Raw genomic sequence first — 23,234 nt, forward strand, 5'->3', positions numbered from 1 at the left:
GGGTTGCTTGTCTGCCCCGGGGTTCTCTTTGACGTGGAAAGACACGGAGGGCATCGGTATCAGCGTCAGGCGAGGCTTCCCACCCCACACCCCCGGCCCTCCTCCGAAGCCATTCCGGAATGGGGCCCACACGTTGTTGAGGCATGAGCTGATGATTGGATCTTGCTAGAGCTTTGCTATGTGGCCCTGGGCTCTGCGCCTGCCGCCTGGCAGTGGGAGCTTGGACCACGCGCCCTTCCCTTCTCTGGACCTTCAGGCCAGAAATCTTTCGTCCTTTGGTGGGAACGACTGACGTTGCAGTTGCGGCAAGGCGAAAGAGACCACATCGTCGGAGAGCATCGACGGTCTACTTGTTCTTTTCCCTGGACCCCGGCGAAAGAAATGCTCACGGCTTTAAAAACACGCTTTTTCTTCTTTTTGTCGGGCATGCACTGAACAGCCTCGTTTCCCCCACAAACACTCTCTTTTGAACCATCGCAAACATGTCCGACTCTACGGCCGCGAGCTACAAGAAGCTCAAGGAGGACTTTGTCTCCAACCTCTCCGGTGGCTCCGTCGCCGAGGTCAACTACGTGACCGCTGTCGCCCCCGTGCGTAACTACCTCTTTGAAGCCTTGTCTTGCCCTTCTCTTCCTGGCCCCTCCCACCGCGCGCATGCATCAAGACAAAGCAAGCTAACGCCCGCCTCCCACCGCTTCAGGTAGCTGTTCTCCTCTGGTCTGTCCTTCAATCTCGTCAGTCCTTCTTCAAACCATACACGGCTCTGGGAGGTCTTGTCGACTACCTCCTCAACGTCACCGCCATCCTCCTCTCCACGACCATCTACGCCTCCTCACCCCTGCTCCTGAGCGCCCTCCTCCTGGCGCCGGCCGTCCTCGTGTACGGTCTTCCTCCAAACCTTGGCGCGCGTCGCAAGAAGCCCGCCATACCCCCCAATGCGAAGGGGGCTGCCGCCACGGGACCGCTACCCGTGCTACCCGTCAAGCCCTTCCTCACCCATTACCGGGGCAGCATGCTGGTCGTTACCTGCATCGCCATCCTCGCCGTCGACTTCCGACTCTTCCCGCGCCGTTTCGCCAAGGTAGAAACTTGGGGAACCTCTCTTATGGATATGGGCGTCGGATCTTTCGTCTACAGCGCCGGTGTCGTCGCTGCACGTCCGGTTCTAAAGGAGCGCGCCGAAGGCCGTTCCATCCCGCTGATAACGCGCCTCAAAAACTCGATGCGCCATTCCCTACCGCTGCTTGTGCTGGGCGTCATCCGTCTGCTTAGTGTCAAGGGTTTGGACTACGCTGAGCATGTGTCCGAATATGGCGTGCATTGGAACTTCTTTTTCACACTGGGCTTCCTCCCCCCTTTCGTCGCCATATTCCAGTCTGCCCTCAAGATCATACCCAGCTACGCCGCTCTGGCCATTATTCTCAGCGTGCTATATCAGATCGCTCTGGAGAGCACCGATCTGAAGGCATACATCTTGACTGCACCGAGAACCGACTTGATCTCCATGAACCGCGAAGGAATTTTCAGCTTCTTTGGCTACCTGGCCATCTTCTTGGCAGGGCAAGACACGGGCATGTACGTCCTGCCGCGGAGCCTCAACCCCAAGAGCGATAGCACCCCTTCTACGCAGCGGAAGACGCTCCTCATGATGATGACGATATGGTCTGCCGTGTGGGCTGGGCTGTACTTCCTGACTACCAGCTACAGCTACGGTGACGGCCTCAGTGTTTCGCGCCGCCTCGCCAACCTCCCTTATGTGTTGTGGACAGCAGCATTCAACTCGACACAACTGCTGGCATACGCCGTTGTAGATACTATCTTCTTCCCGTCGTTTTACAACGCCACCGACGCAAAGACAGAAAAGGAGGCGTATGAGACTGCGACGAGCAGAGTGTTCCGCGCCTACAACCGCAACGGCTTGTTCTTGTTCCTCATTGCCAACGTCTTGACGGGCCTGGTCAATATGACAGTGCCGACTCTACATGTTGGGCCGCTAGCTACCATGGGTGTCTTGGTCGCATACAGCGGAGCAATCACGGGTATTGCCCTAGGTCTGGACGCGTATAACATCTCCATCAAGTTGTAGAGAACACCTTACAATATGTACATCTGCGAATATGAGATCAACATATATATCAGCCATGTGATTCTTCCGCCAAAGTGTAATCCGGAAGGCGTTCAAGACCTACGAGCCTGGAGCGACCAAGACGATCCAAATGGATACACAGTTCGACTAGACCTCAACTCCCAACATGTGCCCTCTGCATTTGAAGTATATGACGCTGGTACGCTGTACGAGGGATTAGAGGCTATACCCATGAAATCACAAGCCCAGCCCCGACATACCCGGGGCGACGGTTTGATGGGGCGGGGCCGTCGGCAAACTACGATCAGTTGACCACCTAAGATGCTGAAGTGCTTGCAGGAGGAACTGTTCCAGAGGCTAACTACTGATAGTAAGGTAAACATGCATGTCAGGGTGTACAATTACGGTGAGGGGTTGTCACAACCTGACCGACATTGCTCATCTTCCCACAAAGACTACGCGTGATCCCTTGCACTGAGGTCTCCTGAAAAGCCTGCCCGCTCGGCCCATTGTGGCCGTCCACCCAGCAGCCGGGTTGGGAACCTTGCTAGAGGGCAAACTTGGCAAACATGAATACGACCGGGCCCGTGACTAGATCGTCGGGAACCCCGTTGGGCATCTCGCATTTCGGCCACTTTGCATAGTTGAACGCGTGGACTGCATGCTGCGTGGTTTTCTTCACTAGACGTCAGGCACTGGAAACGAACACGATATTCAAGTGAAAGTGGTTGCAGGCCTGCCAGGGTGGCCCCTGCGGACCACGAACTGGCCGCCTCCGTATTCATGATGGTGTTTAGTTTAGTAATGGCTGATTGGAAAATGGATGGGGGTGGTGGGGTGGATAGGACGCGTCGCGATAATCGCGACTTATTTTTTCGTTTTCCTTTTTCCGGGTCTGTGTAAGTGGGATCGTCCATGAGGATCATCTATGGGGGTTCGTCAATGGGACGGCATAAACATGCACATCTTGGTGCTGTACTAAAAGTACCAGGCTGCCCGCAAAACCGGTCGTCGCCGACAAGACTCGGCCGGTTTGGTTGGCGAGGATGTTGAGCGAGGGGGCCATTGTACCCCGAAAATCCCAGGGTCTGGCCGGCCGACAATGAGGCCATACTCAACGGCTCGACCGGGTCGGTGATGAACGTCGCGTAGTCTACACTAGAAATGTACTGGGATGATGTCACTGAACAACACCACTGGGGCGCAAGTGCCGAGTCTGGCTGGGTTAACCCAGGGAGTTTCTTCATGGGGCAGACCGCTTGCTCTAGAATCGGGGAGACAAATAAGAGAACGGTTTAGGTTAACGATGGATGATGGCAGCCGGAATGGCCTGGCCGAAAGTCATTGGGCAGTCAAAATAAACCGGCATGCTTCATCAGCACGTGGGTTCGCAGGATGCGAGAGGCCTGGAGATGCGACAGCGCCATGTCAAAGAACATGACTTGCGGCCTGCATCCGTTCCGCTCGATTGACAGGTTGAACCAGAGGGCTGTTCATAGGGGACATCGTCTTGATTTGAGCCCTGCGCCGGGGCAGGCAGACCCTTGTCGCACGCTGGGCGCCTCATCTCCGACATCAATGCCTCTGTTCGCGAATAGACTGGTCCAGTTGTCAACGGAATAGCGTACATCGTATTTCCAAGCAACTTTACCCTAAGCTTTGCCTTGCTTTTGGACGGGAGCAAGATGCTAATGCGTACCAAGGGCTTGACTCTTCTTTTTATTTTATTTTTATTTTTTAAATTTTTTAAATTTTTTTCCAAGCGTTAGCTTCGGGACAAGCCAAAAAAGAAAAAGAAAAAAAAAAGGCCTAGCGTCATGCTTGAACAACAACCCCAGTAAAGACGTAGCAAAAGGCGCTATGTCTTACATAAGACGACGGACGCCTCGTACAGTACCTCAGCCACATGATTTTATTGGTGTGTTTCTCGTCAGTGGATCTGAGGATTCAAGACAAGCGAACATTAAGGTGCAACGGAGCCGGGCTGGACCTGCATAACGGGATCTCGCCCGTGAGGGGGGGAAGGTTGTATGGCAAGGCATTGCGATAAGTATGAGACGAACGAATCAGGGGAGAGGAGCACAATGGTACGAAGAAGAAAAAGGCTGAAAGGAAGGTAGAGATACTTGTACTAGAATACGTGCGTACCTTGTAATGAGTATTATACCTGGGTCTTTTATTATGGCGAAGGATGTTGCGTCAAGGTTGAGCAATGCTGCGCGTAATTGAACCTCAACTCATACATAAGCAAGCATCAACTCTAGCGGTTTGGTGCGCATAAGGAAGTGAAGACAAAATGGCACCGGCAAAGTCAAAAAGGGTGTGTGGAGGTCAAGGTGCCAAATGAAATGCGATGCGATGCGCAAACGCGCGATCTGTCGTTTGAAAGCGAGGGGGGAAGTCGGCCATCCGGTCTCGCAAACGCTGGTCGCCAACCAGTCAGGCTCTGGACGGTAATTTGGACATGTGCAACAAGCCACGTCAAAGCAAGGGACTTCGCTGCGGCCTTCAGCGCGTAAACAAGCAAGCCTTTGCATCTCTACCACCAAAAAACAGGACGATCCTGTCTTCGCATAATTGTGTCGTGGATGGTGGAGTATATAGGAGATACGCCAGCTGGTGTATCGGACGCGATCGATTGACCAAATTGGCCATACCTTAGTCAATGAGGGGACACAGGAAGGCAGGATTCCATCAGACGAAATTCAATCGTTGCTGGCGGCTGGCCTTGCTGCTTTTGTGGCGCTTGAGCTGATGGTGATGATGACAAGTGGGAATGACAAGACCCCTGGACCATGCCCCTGTCCTGGTCCTGGTCGTTTGGATGCCCAGCCTACGAACAGGGATGGCAGTCGTTTCGTTTGACTGAGGCCGGCTAGACATACAGAGGTAAATCGCGATGCGACTCTGTGCTCCCGCGTCCGTCTGGTGCCGCATTAGAAGAAGGTAAATAACCGCAATGCAGTCTGACGGTGGGATTGGCACTGAGGTCCAGAGTCAGATAGCAATTAGCACTTGCTGCGGATAGTGAGAAGCTGCGGTTTGCATTATTTGCAACCAAAATGCATCCGGCAATGTACATCGCATCTCATCTCACCCTACTGATATCCTGTTGCACAGAGGGATTGTGACGCGATGCAATGTAGATGGGGGCCAACTTGGCAGGTGGTGTTAATGGCTGGGTTCTCGTCCTATTCACCAGCCGCTGACAGCTCCCGAGCTTGCGAGCTTCTCTTCTTGGTGTCCTCCCAAAGTAGGACACATGTCGAATAATAAGATGGAGACAGATGGGCCGACGGGCGACAGGCGAGCGACGGGCAGATAGGCTGCATGATCCGCGGTAACCCTTGCTGAATGGCCATCCCATCTCAAAGCACATGGGGTCGGGCATGAAGTTGGCTTCTCACCACAGCCTGTGAAATGGCAGCTCTCGGGCTTCTCGAACGAAGTGGATCGCGGCGTCGAGGCTTGATGCCGGCTTGCTTGGCCGACTCGATATGGCGTAATCTGAGGTTGCTGCCCGTTCCGTCAACTCGGTGCCTTGTGCTATATGTGCCTGAGCTCACCAGGCAGAGCTCGAACTCCGAGTGCAGGTTCGGTGCCATCCTGAAGCCAGATCCCGACGTGATGGAGAAGCTAGAGGAGCTAGAGCGAGCGGCATAGATTGAGTCGTGGAGACGGTGAGAGGTTCAGAAGATGAGATGACGGGAGAGAAATTTCAAAGGAAAAAGCAAATTGGCCATATATTTCGTGCGGGAGAGTAGTCCAATGCAGGCGCGCACTCGGCTTTGTCTGCCAGTCAGCCTGTACCTCTCCTTCCTTTTCTCTCTCCCCCCGTCTTCCTCTCCCTCCCCGTACCGTACGGAGAACCTCGATCCTTCGCATCCCTCTCGGGCCAACGACTGACTGTTGTATCTGCACTGGACTGAAACCCGGTCGACGTTGAATTCCACCGCTCCCTTTCACATTCACAAGCTGGATACGTTAGCTTGAGTCAAGACCAAGGACACCACTATCAGCGTCAAATTATCAAGAATCGGCGCCAGCACCAGCCACATCCACGTTTCGGCTGTTGTGCGACCCGCCCAGTCTTACACAATTTACCTCCAAACTCACACAGGCTCCTGCTTAGGCTGAGACCTGAACCTCAGACATAGCAGGTCGAACCTGGCCCGACGATTCCTACCGAGACTGGAAGACATTCATTGTTCGACACGTCGTTCAAGCGGTTGCACCAGCTCGCCCTGGCCCATCTTTCATCGAATCCCCCACGCCAGTTCCATCTCGACAGACACGAAGGGACAAGCCAATCATTCCGGCCTCGCTGCATTGACGAGATTATTGGAGGTGTGATTAATACTCTCGGGCCAGCAACCCAAGCCAAGAAGTTACGGAACCAAGGAACCGACCTAGCTCAATTGGAAAGCCCCTCCTCCTCCTCCAAGGGAGAAAAGAAACGACAAAGCCGCCAGCTGCCCGCCTTCCTCTAAAAGAGTCGGTGTTGCTTGGACAGCCGTGAGCGAGATAATTAAACGAAGACGGCATCTCCTCATTTTCCATCCTCCCCGTATAGTCTGAGCGCGCCTCGGTCAACTTCAGTTGAGGCGGGAACACGAAGCTGGTACGGATCGAATACAGCCTCAACCCTACCTTGGCAACCCTCGACCTCGACCTCGACCTCGACCTTTGACGGTCATTGCAGAGTAGCTTCCTCCTGCATTCTCTCCTTCCATTTGCATCGCAGCCGGTGGACTCGACCTTGGCAATAACCTCGACCAACCTGTCGCCTGCCCAAGTCGCAGTCGCAGTAGCAGTCGAAGTTGCAGTCGCAGTAGTGGCAGCATTAGCGGATATTAGCGAGGAGTATCTGGTACCTGCATCCGTTCCTAGTTGCATGTACCGCAGCTGCTCCCTTTTTCCCGCTTCTCCCCCCTTGAGGCCCACGCACATCTCCGCCTTCACTTTCTTTGGGCGGTACTTGCATTCGCCTGCACCCCTGCAAGTACACGATACCCCTGGCACCTTGCCTGGACCTGGACCTGGACCGGGATCTTCAGTCTCCTCACTCTCGCTCTTACCGCAGTACTCTCCCGCCCGCCCGCCCCCTCAGCTTGAGCATCGAGAGTCCCGTCTCCAATCTCTCTGGGGCTCCCGCGCTCTGGGCTATTCCTCGTCACGCTCCGAGTTGCGCTGTCCCGAATCCTAATATTGGGCGCCCTGCAACCGGCTCGTCCCAAGTCTCATCTCGTCAATTCCACTCCAACGAGAGCGAGAGAGTCCGACCGTTCGTTCTTTCTTTCTCCCTCGTCCAAGCCAAGACAAGGCCCATTCCCATTACCGCCTGTCTTTCACTCGTTCTGGTCTGGTCGACTCCAGTCCCCCCTCCACATCTCCTGCCACCGCCTCTCGCTTCAGGTTGGGCCCTCGCCGTGCCTTATCCCACCTGTACCTGACCCGACTGTACCCCCTTCGCTGTCAGTGTTGTACTGTTTTTCCGACCGACGATCCTACCTCGCTCCGATAGCCTGCCGCTAGTCTCGAACCCGCGAAAGGCAGAGCAGCGCGCCATCGACAACAACCTCGACAGCATCGACAGTCGACAAAAAGTCGACACCCAGACAAGGGCCCGCGCGCCCATTATCATTGAAATCTGGTCCTGTGTGGTAAGAGCTCTTCGGCTCCGACTTTAGGCCAGACAGCCACAATTGGACCGCCAAAAGGGGTACCCGACACAGCATCGGCCTCCCACCGCCAAATTCCAGCCCGCGTTCTCCCTCGACAGGCTATCTCACCGACACAGCTTCGGCTCTCTTTCCCTCTCTCTCTCTCTTTCTCGCTATCTATCTGCCATCCCTTCCTTCTGCACCTCCGTTTGGTCTCGGACGGTGCCAAGGGCAAGACAGACGGACAAGAGGAGACAGGTTCAAAGCCGTATCAACCAGCCGCACAGCCTTTCACAACAAAGTGCGTGCGTGCGCGATTACCCCTTGTCGCGTCTGATTCTCAGTGTTGCTGCTGCATTGACTCGACCCCCCAAAGACGATCGTCGCCGACACCCTTCATCTGGGTCAAGGTACGATAAACAACAAATCGCAGTCCACGCCCAGGGGGAAAAAAAACAACCGACCCTTCCACCCGCGCCATGAAATAGACAGAGCCGATTCATTGGTACAGCAAACAGACACGACACGACCTAAGGACCATAATACCTCCAATCGGGCTCGTCCGTCCCATTCCAATTCTGGCCGAATTAATTCCTGCAGCTCATTAATTCCTGCGTCCTGAAACCTGCTACCCAGCAAGCAACTCTACCTCGCTCTGCAGAGGAGCACCGCTTACTTCCGCGTTTCTCAATTCTCCGCCAACAATCCTGCCTCCCTAGGCCACTTCCAAAACGCACCAACATCGCAGACCGACTGGTTAGCGACATCCGCGACACAGACCACACCAAAACAGGACGGCTGCGCAGCTGAACTCTATTTTTCTGCGCGCTTGCGTCTCCTGTGTCGCAAAAGCATGTCCTCGGCCGCTTTGCAGCCTGCCCATCAAACTCCAGCTTTGGCGTCACCGCCTCAAGTCACAGCCTCACTAAACAGCCCCCAGTACACGTCGAACCACTCCTCCCCGACCCGCGAGGCGTACAATGCCAATCTGCAAAACATCTCTGCTCCATCTGCATCCTCACAGCGTCCTTCGAGCCGACCGAGCGGAACCGGCGCGTCTGTAAACAATACGGACCCATTTTCGCCCATGACGTCCCGAGCTGTCCCTACCCCCGCCAGTCCCGTTGCCGTCGCGCCTTCCTCCCCAGACTATCAGTCACAATCTTCATCTTCAGAACGACGCAGAAACATGCCCCCAGTCGCCCCCCCTCGAACGTCTTCGACGAACTACTCGGGCTCGACTACTACTACCGCTACCACAAAAAGACGCGACCACGCATCTGAAAAGGCCGCCTCTTCACCGCGACGCGGTCAAGCAGACGGCACAAATGGCAATGCCGACTACACCTACTCAGACGACGCTGCCGGTTCCCGCAGCAGAAGATCACACCAGCAAATGGCACCAGACTCGCCGCATCGGTCGAGCGGTAACCGTCCGGGAAGCCAGCCGACGGTGATTCCCGTAAGATCGCATGTGGCAGCACAGGCGACTACATCTCCCAAGCAGCCCACGCGCGAGGCAAGCGAGGTTCTCAACAGAATGGTCGTCTCTCAACCCGAAGTAGACGCCACTCGCGAAAAGGAGCGGTTAGCAGAGGCCCAGCCTGCTCGTATCGGGTCGTCCCATGATGACGCCGCACCGCCCCCCGTTGTTAGCATGTCAGAGCACGATGACGGTAGACGAGGAAGCAGAAGTCGGCATGACCATTCCGGGAAGCGTGACAAGGTGGTCAGATTCGGCGACTACGTTCTCGGAAACACCATCGGCGAGGGTGAGTTCGGAAAAGTCAAGCTTGGCTGGAAACAAGATGGCGGTGTACAAGTAAGTTGACCCACCAAAGAACGCTCGAGAGCATTTCTCACAAGAATTGAAACAGGTTGCCATCAAGTTGATCAAGCGAGACAGTGTCGGCAACAACCCCTCCAGACTGGCCAAGATTTATCGTGAGATTGCCATTCTCAGGGGTATTTCTCACCCTAACATTGTCCGTCTACATGAGATGGTTGAAACCGAGAGACACATTGGCATCATTCTCGAATACGCTTCCGGAGGTGAATTGTTCGACTACATCTTAAATCATCGATACCTCAAGGACAATGCTGCGCGGAGACTCTTCGCCCAGCTTGTCTCTGGCGTGGGCTATTTGCACAAGAAGGGCATTGTCCACAGAGATCTCAAGTTGGAAAATCTGCTTCTGGACCGGAATCGCAACATCATCATTACTGATTTTGGCTTTGCCAACACGTTTGACGCCGAGGATGAGCTCTCTGAGGAGGAGGAGCTGAATCTCAGCGACCGCGAATTCGTCAAGAAGCTGGGACTGGATCGAATCAAGACCAATGGCACCAGGAAAGGCGATCTGATGCAGACCAGCTGCGGCAGTCCTTGCTACGCTGCTCCTGAACTCGTTGTCAGTGACTCTCTGTACACCGGCCGCAAGGTTGACGTTTGGAGCTGCGGTGTAATCTTGGTGAGTAGTGTCTGTCAAAGACCCTTGTCATGACAAACTGACCAGAAATTAGTACGCTATGCTCGCGGGTTACCTTCCGTTCGACGACGATCCAGCGAACCCCGAAGGCGACAACATTAATCTCTTGTACAAGTACATCGTTAACACACCCCTCACGTTTCCCGAATATGTCACCCCCCACGCACGCGACCTTCTCCGACGAATCCTCGTGCCCAACCCCAGGAAACGAGCAGATCTATTTGAGGTGGCCCGGCATAGTTGGCTGAGCGAGTACGCCCATGTCGTGGAGTTCATTACTAGTAGTACCACGACGCACAGCGAGATTCAAAATACGACAGTGCCCTCGGAGGACTTTGCCGACGCACCTGGTATTGGACGCAGTGCGTCAGTTCGCGAATCATCCAAGACCAAAGCCACCAATCCTACTTCGGTGGGAGGGCTCGCGAGCAAGCATGCCAAGATCGATGCCGATGCCGAGGCGGCAGCCGTTGCGAAGCAGCAGAAGGACAACAAGCGTCGCACTGTCCAGGTCGAGTACGTGGCGCCCACGACACAGACCCAAAGAGGAGAGGTAACTACAGGAGGGAGCAAGTCACGAGCACGGTCAAACAGCCAGGGTCCGGTCGAGATTGCGGAAGCCCAGTCGTCTCCCCAGGAGAAGCCTCTTCCCCGAGACCCGCCTGTTTCAAGGGACTCGTACAGAGCCAGCCGACAGGGAACGCGCCCACCAAGTTCTCATCGGAACACCGCCGCGGCACCTTCAAGACCGGCCCGCGATACGCGCGCGACCTCGGACAACGTATTTACATCCTCCACTTCGAACCCACCGCCAACCGCAAGACCTCAGACGGGAGGCTCGATGGCATCAGGCACAATGGGACTGGGCGCGGGCGCTCGCGGATCGTACGGCCAACCAACCCCCCCGGCCGTCGCAGGTACTAATGCTCATGGAAGGATTCAACAACCTACTGCCCAAGACTCTCAGGCCATGGGACGTCCTAGCGTCAGCGTGCCCGTCAAGTTTGCCAAGGTTGCCGGGTTTGCCCCCGAGCAACAACCCGCGCAGACTCAAACCCCATCTCAGTCGAGCGATGGTAGGAGCCATGGGCACAAACGATCCAACACCATCGGTGACATCGGTTCCAAGTTGTTAGGCCGGAACGGGTCTATTTTTGGGGGTAAGAATCGCAATAAAAGGCCTGATTCTCAGAGCGCGGACAAGAACCGGAAGTATCCACCCGTCAGCATGCCTAACAACATGGCGATGGAAAGCCAGCCACGTCCCTCGATGGATTCTAGGGCCTCTAGGCGGTCCTTCTCCCTGGGTCTCGGAAAGAAGCGTAGCGGTAGTATCGCTGGTTCTCAGACTTCCCATGAGAAGCCAAACAGACGATTTTCTCTCATCCCGCAGTCATTCTCATTGAAGGCTATTGGCCTCGGCAGAGATTACGACCCGCCACCATCGGAGCCTCAATCCCAACCCGACTTGCCGATTCAAGACCCCCCCGAGGTCGATGAGCACGGACGTTACGTGGACCAACGAGGTCAGTCTCGTGGGTACGATGGTGGACATGATCAGGGTTACCAGCAGCAGCCGGGCTCCAATTCAGCACCGCAACTACAGCGCCAAGGATGGCAGGACCAGCAGCAGCAGCAACAAGGCTACCAGCAACCTCAACACGTTGGCCCGATTGGTCAACCAAGTGCGGTACCCTCCTACATGCAGCAAGGTGCAGTTCTAAACACTGGATCCGAATCATCATTCGAGAACAGCCAGCAACGGAGGCAGTCTGGCGTGCCATACCAGGGTGGTGGATTCTCCGAATCTGAAGGCTACGACGGAAGCCAGTTTGGGGCTTCTAGAGGGAACGGCCGATCCGGCGTGCTGCAGAAGAATAAGAGATTTACGGACGCCTACGGCCAGGACCAATATCACGGCCACCAAGGTACCAGCGGAGCCGCCAAGAGAGTCATGGACTTTTTCCGGAGGCGCGGCAAGGCGAGGGGCGGAGAAGAGAGATAGAGAACTCTCGATGCTCTCGATTGCTCGTCACCTGTTGCGCCGGGATCCCGACCTTTGTGCGGTCCCCGGTCGTCACAGATGAGTTTGTCTCCAACTCGTCGCGTCGAGCGCTGAGGCGAAGGATACGAGATGACACTTGTCCCTCGTTTCTACAATGTTTGAGGCTATAATGTGTGAATACCAAGCCAAGGGGGACACGGTGGTCGCTTGGCTTCATTGTCAGATATTCAAGTTGTCTTGACGGCCTGCTGCATTGTTGGCGAACCGGGATAGAACGGTGGGAGGAGTTTCTTTCGTGGTTCTCTCTTCGCGTAATAGGGAAACTTGTTGATTTTTGTTGCGTCTATTAACGACGGTTCATGGGACTGGTTTTTCGGTAGAGATGGATTGGTGGTTTTTCTTCCCCTGCAAATAGGGGCCTTTTCTTGTCGTTGGTTCAACTCGTCATTTCCCTCTAATTTGATGGCATCACAGCAGCAATCCAGATTGCCTGCTGGCGGCGGCAAAGGCGTACGGGACACAGAAGAAGCAGAGAAGGGTGATTGGGTTGTTAGCGTATCGTGTAGCGAAGTAGAAGAAGACCTGCCTAATTGGCTGAGGGAAGGTGTAGCGTCTTCGGATAGTGTTGAAGTATATTGAGAGCTTTATTGAATGGCCAACCTTGTCATCATCCCCTGTGCGTAACGAAGTCACGGGCTCTTGGCGGCTTTCTCAAAAAGGCATGTTAAAAGAGTGAAGGAAGCAGAGCCAACGGTGCCATCCGGAGAGCTCATCGGATCAACCTCCCCAATGACGGGATGGCCCACAAGATGTCTTGGCAGTGGCCAAGATGGACCTGTTCCTTTGTTGAAGTCCGGATGTTTCCCTGATTCCCTTTTAGTTGGTTGTCATTGCGTTGTTTGGCCCGCCCCTCCTCCCTCCCCCCTGTATTCTCGATGTGTTTGTGTGGCTGGTTGTGGCGCAGTGCAAACACGGTGATGGGCCTCTCGAGGGACTCCAGGGACTCCTGTAGTTTGACGTCACTTTCGGCACGAGTCCCCCGGCTTGGAAATTCTGGAGACCCCCATTGGCTGTTTTCCGTGATGGGTATTTAGGTGCTAGATTAAGACAAACGAGCTTGAAATACATTTCCTGCAGTGCCCGGGGGAGGGAGTTTTCTTTTCGGGATGACGCGTCTGCGCCCGTTTTCGCAAACATGGAGGGAGGCCAAGTCGTGGAATTCTGTCATCTTGAAGAAGGGAGGGGTGATTTCTTTCCTCCCCCCCCCCCCCGCCTGGGGTTGGGTTGGAGAAAGCAATGCGAAGAAAATGGCCAAGAGCGAATCAAATCTGGACCAGAGGGCAACGAAAGATTTCCCTGTTTGGGACTCTGGGGGAAAGGAAACAAACTAAGGAGAGAGAGATGTGGTCCGGGAAGCTTGGGAAGCTTGGGTGTTCCGTGCCCGTGCACTTGAGCCCCGAGCGTTTGTGTGTTTTGTTTGAACGGTCATGACTCTTGTGTGTTCCGCTACCCCCCGGTACACCTTATTCTGGAAGTCGTAGACCGCTGGAAGGTGTGATTAGTCCGGGGCGAGAATACCTTGCCGCCGCCAAAGGACGATCACCTCGCGTTGAGACACCCGGGGCGCACGTGTGTAGTTACCCAAGACCTCGCGACGGGGTTGCGTCAACTACGAATTTCGCGACTGTGATCGGCGCCTGATGAGGTTCTGTACTCTGAGGAACCAGCCGACTGTGGCATTGTGGGTTTCTAGTTTACCTCTTGATAACACATGGTGTAGTCTCTGTTAGCTTCTTTACAGTTCTTTCCCGGCCGCGTGCGCATATCAACCCAAGGTTGCCCGAGGTATATTTTGATCCGACAACGTAGAAATGAGTTGCCCGGGTTCCGATCCTGTTTCGAGATTCCCTCACCCGTCATCCGGACTGTTTTGGCTTGGCGAAGCTTGGCACACGTTGCGAGATGAGTCGGGAGATTTTGGAACAGGAAAAACAGAGTCGTCGCCGTTTCTGTAGAGGTTCACGGGCAAGTGCGAATTGAGGCTCGAGCGGTTGGGTGGGCCGCTTGGTTCCCATCCGGTTTGGACCACCTCCTCCCATACCGACCTTTGGTCTCGAACATGTCGAGTTTCCATTTTTGGGACGGTGGGCGTCAGTGTGGCGTAGGTTAAAATTCGCTTTTGGGGGTGCTGTGGGCTAGCTGCAATGGGGTTGCTTCCCGGCTGGCGATGGGACGGGGGCGAGAGAAGACTGTGGACTGTACGCGAGTTCCGTGTCGTGGACTCTGACTCCTGTTGAGGCTCAGCCGCCCTGTCCTGCCTGGCGGAGCGGAGAGGGTTCTGGTGAGAGGAGAGTAGGGAGGGAGGGAGGGAGGGAGGGAGGGGAGGGGAACATACCACTTTCCGTCAAGTCATTTTCCCTGCGTCTAGGTAGGTTAATACTCGTTAGCGTATCCACTGTGACTCCTCTGGATGGGTTCGGTATTTCGACGGAGCATGGGTATGCCCTTTGTCAAGTCGAGTCGAGAAGCCGAGGATGGGCTAGAAACAAAGAAGTGGCGGGTGAGGCATCGTTGGTGAGGGGGCAAGCGCCAGACCGAACAGAGGCCTCCTCCCCTTGCAACGGATTGGTAGGTTGTGATATCATTTGATGAGTTGGATCGTGGATTATGATGCTACTGCTGATGATGATGATGGAGCATGTACTATGTATGGGGAGTGACAGTGACAACATGCATATGGGTGCTATGTAATGTACACTATGCACTGGACCCCTGCCGCAGGCAATCAATACCAAGTCTTCTGTGGAAGCCCCGTTGCATGGCGAAAGCTTGGTACAACCACGGGCCCAGAACCCTCAACCTGCAACACAACGGACAACCAGCAGAACGGAGTGCGTATCACTCGGGGATCCGGTTCTCAGAAAACAGGAGAAACATGGAAATGCAACGAATGGTACCGCAGAGGGGCCGCGACTCAACGCTTGCCCGACCAACGGCAGCTGACAGAGACAGTGGGAAAGAATGATGGAGAAATAGTGGGCGCGCCGCTAGTGCCTGAGGCACATGACCTTCGGCCACTTACTGTATCTGGCACTAAGCTTCACAAGCGGTTCATCCACTAGGACGTTTCGACGTTGGCGATTGGATCCGGGCATGCCAGGCGGCGCGACAGGGAGTCCCTGCTTTGGGGAGGGAGACGCCGGGGGGGGGGGCACCTTCGTCCCTCCTTCATTGGAGGCTTGCTTGTTTTGCGCATCATGGGCCCCCGAAGTACCTACGTCTATCTCCTTGCAGCGGTAGAGTTCCCCGTTCCCGCCGTCCCAACGTTGCAGGGCGAAGTGCGGTGAGGTACGTCCTCGCTCCGCCCAGGGACTAGGACGTTGCCTCTACCGTGAGTGCCCATTCCCACCTCCGCCTTTAAAGCATCCTCCATCTTTCGCATTGAGGCCCATCGCATTTCCTTTGGTCTTCTTTCTCTCTTATCGACCACACCTCCCCCCCCCCACCCGAAGCTTGAATTATTTGACTGTTTGCGTCCTTCACCCTTCTTTGTACCGCAAAAACACACACTTCTTCCACCCCCACAAAGAACCAACCCCTTCCACCGAGACACGAGTGTCCGGTCATCAATTTCGATGAAGAAAGCCTCCTCTGATCCCTCCAATATAGACAGCAGACGCTCTGGTGCAGCAGGAACCGCGCATGGCGTCCGTCGTAGTCCCTCCACGCGATCCAACGGCAAACCGGCTCCCATAATCGAGGACCCGAACAACAACAACCTGGACAGCATTTCCGCCCAGCGAAACAACACGAACAACACTGCTTCCAGCGCCAGCAGCAATGATGGCGCCCACGGCATCTCGTCCCACAACACTAGCTCTTCCACGAGCAACACTGTCGTCTTCACCTCCCCCGATGACAAGTCCGAGGCCCACGCCCTCGAGAAGGGTGATGGATCTACGAAGGCTTCGCGGCAGAGGCCTGTCGTAGGTGACGGGGCCGAATCGCAGGAAACCAACCAAACCAACCCCCATGAGAAGCAGAAACTCGGCGTTTTTACCCGCTTCTACCTCACCTGTAAGATGATCCTGTTTCACAGCTGGGTCAACCTGCTGCTCGTCTTCGTGCCTGTCGGCATCGTCGTACAAGCCCTGCACGTCAGCCCGGGTATCGTCTTCGCCATGAATGCCATCGCTATCATCCCGCTTGCCGGCCTGCTCAGCCACGCCACCGAGTCCGTAGCCAGCAAGCTAGGCGACACCGTCGGTGCCCTCTTGAACGTAACCTTTGGCAATGCCGTGGAGTTGATTATTTTGTAAGTATTTTCCTCTTATCTTACTCCCCATGCAAACTACCGCCACCATTTCTGGGGAATCACTCGAATGATGGCGCTGAGATAGACTTGTGGAGGAACCACAAGATCCGACGTGCTTTTGGCGTGGCTTGGCCTTTGTCTTGGCCGCCTCGCACCCTGGATCTTGGCTCCAGTCACCCTCCAACCTTGCAGCCCCTCCAATCTCTTGGCACAGTCTTGGCTAATGCTTAATTCTCTAATCTAGCATGTATGTCTCTACCCCTCTGCGGGTGATCAAGGCGAGAAAGAGAAGAGAAGTCGATGCAAAAAGACACTATCACATCAATCGAGTCCCAAATCATGCAGATTTCCATCCCGTTTTCGCCCTCTGTCCATGCACATGCTGCCACTTTGAGTATCGTCGTATAACTGTGTAACTGACATGAACATGTGTTGTGACTCTCCAGTCTTGCTCTGGTTAAGGTGAGAGGTATTCCGACTCCCATCCTTGGGGTTGTTAGACTAAATTGAAGAACAGAATGAAATCCGTATCGTCCAGGCCTCGCTCCTTGGCTCTATTCTGGCCAACCTCCTGCTCATTTTGGGCATGTCCTTTTTCCTCGGTGGTTTGCGCTACCGAGAGCAGGTTAGTCGGAGCAACCCGGTGGTTCTCCTAAATCTCGTACTGACGAAGGCCAACAGATTTACAACAGCACCGTCACGCAGATGAGTGCTTGCCTGCTCAGTTTGAGTGTCATCAGTCTGGTTCTTCCCGTACGTTTCTCCAGGCGATTAAAGACTTAAAGAAGCTAACTTTGGGTTTTTCTTTCCTTTCAGACTGCCTTTCACGCTTCCTTTTCAAACACTTTCAAGGCTGAAGATCAGACCCTTAAAATTAGTCGTGGTACCAGTGTGGTGAGTAACTGGAATCTTGATGACGTTTGTTAGTTCGTATGCTCATTTTCAATAGATCCTCCTGCTGGTGTACATTTTGTACCTGCTCTTCCAGCTCAAGTCCCACGCGTACATGTACGAGTCTACTCCACAGCACATTGTGGATGCTGAATCCGCTCCGGGTCCGGCAGTTGGCTGGTTAGACTCGAGCTCCGAGAGCAGCTCAGACTCCGACTCCGACTCGAATAGTTCCGACAGTTCCGCCGGTACCGTCCGCAAGACGATGAGAAAGGTCATGCGCGCCGGTAGAAGGCGCAAGTCTAGCTCAGGGTCTGTCAACACCGAGGGACTCCCTAGAACTCGCAATTCCTCCATTGGCACTTCGCATGGATCCGAGGGGTCCGCTAGCCGCCCTGCTATGCCACGCTTCAACTCGATTGCCGGTAGCGACGAAGCAGAGGAGGAAAAGCCTCGCAAGCATCGAAAGTCTCGCAAGTGTCGTCACAGCCATCACAAGAAGTCGAAGAAGAGGAACGATGCCAACCTCATCGACACCGACGACAATGAAGCCGAATTCAGCGGACGATCCGAAAATACCTTCCAGAATGGCGAACCCCGCCGTCTCGATTTCGCTGATCAGAACGCTGGACCCACGGATTCAACGACCGATGCGGCTCAAAATGGCCGTCGACCTGTGTCTGGCCTTCGTGGTCTGTCCATCAAGAATTTTGCACCTGCGGTTTTCACCGCGCCTCCCGACTCCCCAGCCACCGGCCCTGCCCCGGCCGGCCCGGTCCCCCGCGTCCGTTTTGGCATCCGCCGCACCAATTCTTTGCCCGACCGACTCAACCAGCAAAGCAACATCAGGCCCCCCGGTGCGATGTTCCCCGCCCAAATCCCAATGGCTTCAGTGAACAGCGGCATTAGCGTTGATGATAAGGTCGTCGACGATGATCATCTCTCGCGTACCGCCGCTATCCTTCTCTTGTTGTTCTCAACTGGTCTCGTCGCTGTCTGTGCCGAGTTCCTCGTCGACTCCATCAACGAGGTCGTCGCTACGAGCCCCCTCGGCGAGATTTTCATCGGTCTGATTATTTTGCCCATTGTCGGTAACGCGGCAGAGCATGTCACGGCTATCACGGTCGCCATGAAAAACAAGATGGACTTGGCTATCGGTGTCGCCGTTGGTAGTTCTATCCAGATTGCCCTGTTCATCACGCCGATCGTCGTTATTATCGGCTGGGCCCTGGACCGCGACATGTCGCTATACTTCACACTCTTCGAGACGGTTTGTCTCTTCGTGTCGACCTTCATCGTCAACTTTTTGGTTCTGGACGGCAGGAGTAACTACCTCGAGGGCGCCTTGCTTTGCGCGGCGTACATTATCATCGCTGTGGTCGCGTTCTTTTATCCCAATTCGGACGAGGCTAGCTCTTTGGGCGCCTAATCCTTTAGGATTTGATTACATTTCTCAACCCCTCGATTGGAGGGGGGTATTGGTGGAGGATGAGTTGTCGGTGAAGGGCAACTTACGAAGTTTTACGACTATTTGTACTTCTACGCAGCTATTTCGGCATCACGAACATGCCAAACAGCCCTTTGGACTCGGGGACGATTTAGGATTGGGGCGTTACCTTTCAAAACTTTGTAACAATGCTAGTCAAGCCAAAAATGGCAGCAGATGTTAGCGGTGCTGGGCCATGTTCTCATAGTACGAACAGGTCACTCGACGCCGAATACATAATTTATTTTATTTTATTTTCAAAACTAAACGTGTCCAACGCAGAATCTGAAAGCGCCCGAAATAGGCACTTGATGTATGTATAATCATCTGGTCCCCTCCCCTTGCATGCATGTGCCCTCACGCCTCAAGCGATGACTTGAAGTCGTATTCTGTCCTTGACGACAGGTATCTGGATACCTTTGTGTGCTCGCAAGCAAGTTCCGAAGAGCCTCGAGGACAACGCCATTGGAGGTTTGGTCCGTCAGAGGAGGGAGCGGGCATCGTTGCTGCAGGTGTATCTCTCCTTTCTTCCCTTCTGTTCTTTTCTTCTCTGTTTGGCTTACACTCGTCGCTTGTCTCGGCTTCCTTTCCTTCACCTGGAGATGTTACTAGATATGAATGCATAAATGCAACTACGAAAATAGGCACACATTGGGGATACAAGAACAAGAAACCTTACAAAGAGTGGGGGGTCTCTCATAGATTCTGTACGAAAAGGATCGCGTGTGGCTTGTTTTCTATTAGGAGCCAGGTGCACGAGATCATTATGGCAAAAGACATGCTCTACCTCCATGCTGTGTTCGCGAAAGGCTTGCTTTCACCTTGATTACAATAAGCACCTTCAAATCGATCAACATTTCCACATTTTTATTACAGACAAATGATAGAGTATAATGCGCCTTTCAGGCTCTATGCATGAAGACTACATACATATGGTCCTCCCTTTAGAAGCAGTGTAGCCAGCCGATTTATATCGCCGAATGTTGCCCGGGTAGCCGAGTGGCTTTTATCAAGATTTTGGAGTCTTCTTTATGATCTGTGGCAAAAAGACGGTATCTGTCAATAGTCTTTTCACCTAGACGATGGATGGATCGCCGATCGAAGATGACCGTTGGTACCAAGTACCAGGCTTGACATATTTGCAAGTTGAATCTACCATTTCTCGATGACATCGACATGATGGATTCCTGGCCCACCGGGTAAGCTTAAAAGTTAGCTGCGCCGAACAACCCCCACCCAGCTTCGCCCGGCTGAGCCGGTCGTAATCAGGGTCTCCAACTTGGCGGGCGGCCTCCCCAATGCGGTGGGGGTTGGGATCTTTTGTCTTGGATACGAGTTGATTGAGGAATCGTAGGATACGCCAAAATGTACTTTCTATGTCTGCTTGGAACAGACCGACTCATGCCGAATTGTTTGTAAAGCATATGGGAAATGCCTGTTGGTCGCGCATTGTTGCCCACATTGCCGCAGACAGTGTGAAGGACAATGAGAAGTTACCAAGACTTGAGCAAAGTGTCTGTCGCTGCGGGGGAGCTGCAGCGCCCTGCGGGGCAGCTGCGCCGAAAGAAAGGTGGATCACTTACCTAATGCGGACAGCTTCACAATGGTTCTTTCGTCAGCCAACTTGCCCAGACTCACCCACATCGAATCAGCAACACAGCCACCCTTTCTTCAGCTGTTCATATCACGCCCCAATCGCCCCCAGTCTGCATCATTAACGCATTGCATCTACATCGTTCGCGACACTGGAGAATCGGTGGTTCTTCTCTTTTCGAATTACTACCCTTAGAGCGTCCTCGATTCTCTTGAGCCTCCTTAGTGTTTCAGTTGCGAAGAGCTTCGCTGAAGCTCGACCTCGAGCTCTATTTCGACGTCAAGGCGCCCCCGCGCGGCATTGACCCCTCCGAAACGTTGTTCCGCGACGAAACTAACGGTCCGACACTGGACGAACTGCATAATAAACTCCCCTCCCGGATAACGCTCAAAAACCTTCTTTCCTTCTTCTTTTGGAGATGTGTTTCGGTAAAAAAGCTGACAGGGATGATAACCCTGCCCCGCGACCTGCACAACGTCCCCCTTCAGCCCAGCGAGACAGCAAGATGAGCAGCAACCAGCAGCATCAGTACGCGCCCCCGACTGGACCACCGCCTGGCCAAGGTTCGGGAGAGTCCTACGCTCCCCCACCCGGCCCGCCTCCGAGTCAGTCGTACGCACCTCCGAGTGGCCCACCGCCGGGCCGAAGTGACGACGACTTTGCACCCCCGCCCGGCCCTCCACCCAGCCATCAATATGCTCCTCCCCCTGGACCACCTCCTTCGCACCAGCAGGATGAATATGCCGCACCGCCGGGCCCTCCGCCTGTCCGCAACGACTACACAGCACCCCCGCCCGGTCCTCCGCCATCGGACTCGAAGCCGAAGCATGACTGGGAAGCTGCTGTACCGGATACCACCCTCTTCCCTCCGCCACCCGCCTTCTTCAGCGGGTTTGACCGTTCGCCTGCGAATAACTCCACTGAACAGGAGGCCGAGGCGGGCGAGGCGTGGGTCAACCAGTACCCGCTTGTACAACCTATTGACCTCGATGCTACCGCTCTAGAGGCTCTGCGCACACACAGAATATGGTTGCTCCAGCCTCAAAGTTTCCGTGGGACACTCAACCAGCCAGTCTCGGGTAGATGGGAGGTTACAACGCAGAGAAACGCACCGGATAGCACCATCATCGGCTTCCCCCCTCTCTATTCTGTGAAAACACATTCTCCTCTTGCCACTGGTCGTCCTTTCCAGATTTACTACGAAGTAAAGGTCCGCGGCGCAGCGAGGGAAGTTGATCTAGCCCTGGGGTTTACTGCCCTCCCCTACCCCAACTTCAGACTCCCCGGGTGGCACCGTGGAAGTTTGGCAGTTCATGGTGATGATGGACACAAGTACATCAACGATCGGTGGGGCGGCAAGGCGTTTACAGAGCCTTTCCGTCCAGGCGAGACGCTTGGTGCCGGCATGTCATTCACGACCCAGGGCGGCAGGATCAATGTTGACATCTTTTTCACCCGAGATGGCAGACTTGCTGGAAGCTGGAACTTGCACGAAGAGAGCGATGCCGAGCAGGACCTGCCGGTCACGGGACTGGAGGGATACCATGACCTGAGCTGCGCAATCGGTTCGTTCAGCAAGAATGAGTACGATATCATCTTTGATCCCAGTCTGTGGAAGTACAGGCCTTGAAAATAAGCGTGCTTGGTTTATGGGCGGTGGCATCGGAATGGAGTGGCAGCTCTGGGCTGCGTTGGAAACGTAGCTAATTCTTCTCGTATTATGATTTAATTTTGACTTGAACACATGGATTTTATATTTTGGCTTTCACATCCCTTTCCTTCCACCATGGATAGGCACTCGGCGCATCTTTTTCCAAGGTCCCTTCAAAGTGAGGCGGCCGTTTCTGCATAAAACTGTCCATGCCCTCCTTGCTGTCTTTCCCGTTGAACAAGTCAAAAAAGATCTTGCTCTCAAGCAAGTGTGCCTCCTCGGGCGAGTCCGGCCCCCTGAGGATCATGTCCCGCATGACCCTGACAGCAACCGTACTCGTGTTAGCAGCAACGTCTTCCGCAATGGCCAGCGCCCGCGGCAGGACCTGGTTGGGCTCCACGATCTCGCTGAAAAGGTTGCGCAGTAGAGGACTATCGGCGGGGTACACGGCGCCCGTAGTGACGAGATGCAGCGCCGGCCCTGCGCCGACGAGCCGCGGCAGGTAGAATGACGAGCACGCCTCCATGTTGAAGCCCCTTCGCGCGAAGACGAAGCCGACCCTCGCCGACCGCGACACGACCCTGACGGACGCGGGGAGCGTCATGGTGATGCCGACGCCGACGGCGGAGCCGTTTATCGCGGCGATGACGGGCTTCGCGCAGTTGTGCATCGCCAGGGCGACGACGCCGCCCGTGTCGCGGTGGGCGTCGCGGGTGCCGGGGAGGGCGACGGGGGAGTGGAGGTCCATGCCGGCGCAGAAGGTCTTGTTTTCCGGGTCGGAACCCGTGAGGACCACGCACTTCACGCGCGGGTCCGAGGAGAGGAGGGCGTAGGCGCGGGCGAGGGAGGAGGCCATCTGGTCGGTGAAGGCATTGCGGGCCGAGGGGCGGTCGAGGGCCAGGATTATCACGGGCGTCGGGGTGGGTGAGGTAGAGGGGTGGTGGGAGAGGCGGATTTGGGGGAGGCTGAGGGTGTTGTAACTGTCTACGAGGTTGGACATGGTGATGGTTCAAAATGAGTGGGTTGACGGGAATTCACTGTTTGGAGAGTTGAG

General features: G+C 54.8%; 5 protein-coding genes across 5 annotated transcripts; 4 read left to right on the plus strand and 1 right to left on the minus strand.

Moving 5' to 3' along the window:
* Positions 1-482: 482 nt before the first annotated feature.
* Positions 483-2,086, plus strand: EsH8_VII_000818 (glucosaminyl-phosphotidylinositol O-acyltransferase; the record flags this gene model as incomplete). The annotated part of the gene is made up of 2 exons (XM_083270951.1): positions 483-590; positions 701-2,086. 2 exons carry the CDS (start codon positions 483-485, stop codon positions 2,084-2,086), a joined length of 1,494 nt encoding a protein of 497 aa, XP_083128508.1.
* Positions 2,087-8,602: 6,516 nt separating this feature from the next.
* On the plus strand, positions 8,603-12,243 carry EsH8_VII_000819 (uncharacterized protein; the record flags this gene model as incomplete). Its single annotated transcript, XM_083270952.1, has 4 exons — positions 8,603-9,571; positions 9,627-10,220; positions 10,273-11,123; positions 11,175-12,243. 4 exons carry the CDS (start codon positions 8,603-8,605, stop codon positions 12,241-12,243), a joined length of 3,483 nt encoding a protein of 1,160 aa, XP_083128509.1.
* Positions 12,244-15,878: 3,635 nt separating this feature from the next.
* Positions 15,879-18,878, plus strand: EsH8_VII_000820 (uncharacterized protein; the record flags this gene model as incomplete). Its single annotated transcript, XM_083270953.1, has 6 exons — positions 15,879-16,558; positions 17,005-17,020; positions 17,076-17,183; positions 17,240-17,311; positions 17,375-17,452; positions 17,508-18,878. 6 exons carry the CDS (start codon positions 15,879-15,881, stop codon positions 18,876-18,878), a joined length of 2,325 nt encoding a protein of 774 aa, XP_083128510.1.
* Positions 18,879-21,034: 2,156 nt separating this feature from the next.
* On the plus strand, positions 21,035-22,159 carry EsH8_VII_000821 (SSH4 family protein; the record flags this gene model as incomplete). Its single annotated transcript, XM_083270954.1, has 1 exon — positions 21,035-22,159. The coding sequence occupies one exon, from the start codon at positions 21,035-21,037 to the stop codon at positions 22,157-22,159; it is 1,125 nt and encodes a 374-aa protein (XP_083128511.1).
* Positions 22,160-22,280: 121 nt separating this feature from the next.
* EsH8_VII_000822 (ClpP/crotonase-like domain-containing protein) lies at positions 22,281-23,180 on the minus strand (the record flags this gene model as incomplete). Its single annotated transcript, XM_083270955.1, has 1 exon — positions 22,281-23,180. The coding sequence occupies one exon, from the start codon at positions 23,178-23,180 to the stop codon at positions 22,281-22,283; it is 900 nt and encodes a 299-aa protein (XP_083128512.1).
* Between the last annotated feature and the right edge of the window lie 54 nt (positions 23,181-23,234).

Source organism: Colletotrichum jinshuiense, chromosome 7 (assembly GCF_051148585.1).
Source record: "Colletotrichum jinshuiense chromosome 7, complete sequence".
NCBI lineage: Eukaryota > Fungi > Ascomycota > Sordariomycetes > Glomerellales > Glomerellaceae > Colletotrichum > Colletotrichum jinshuiense.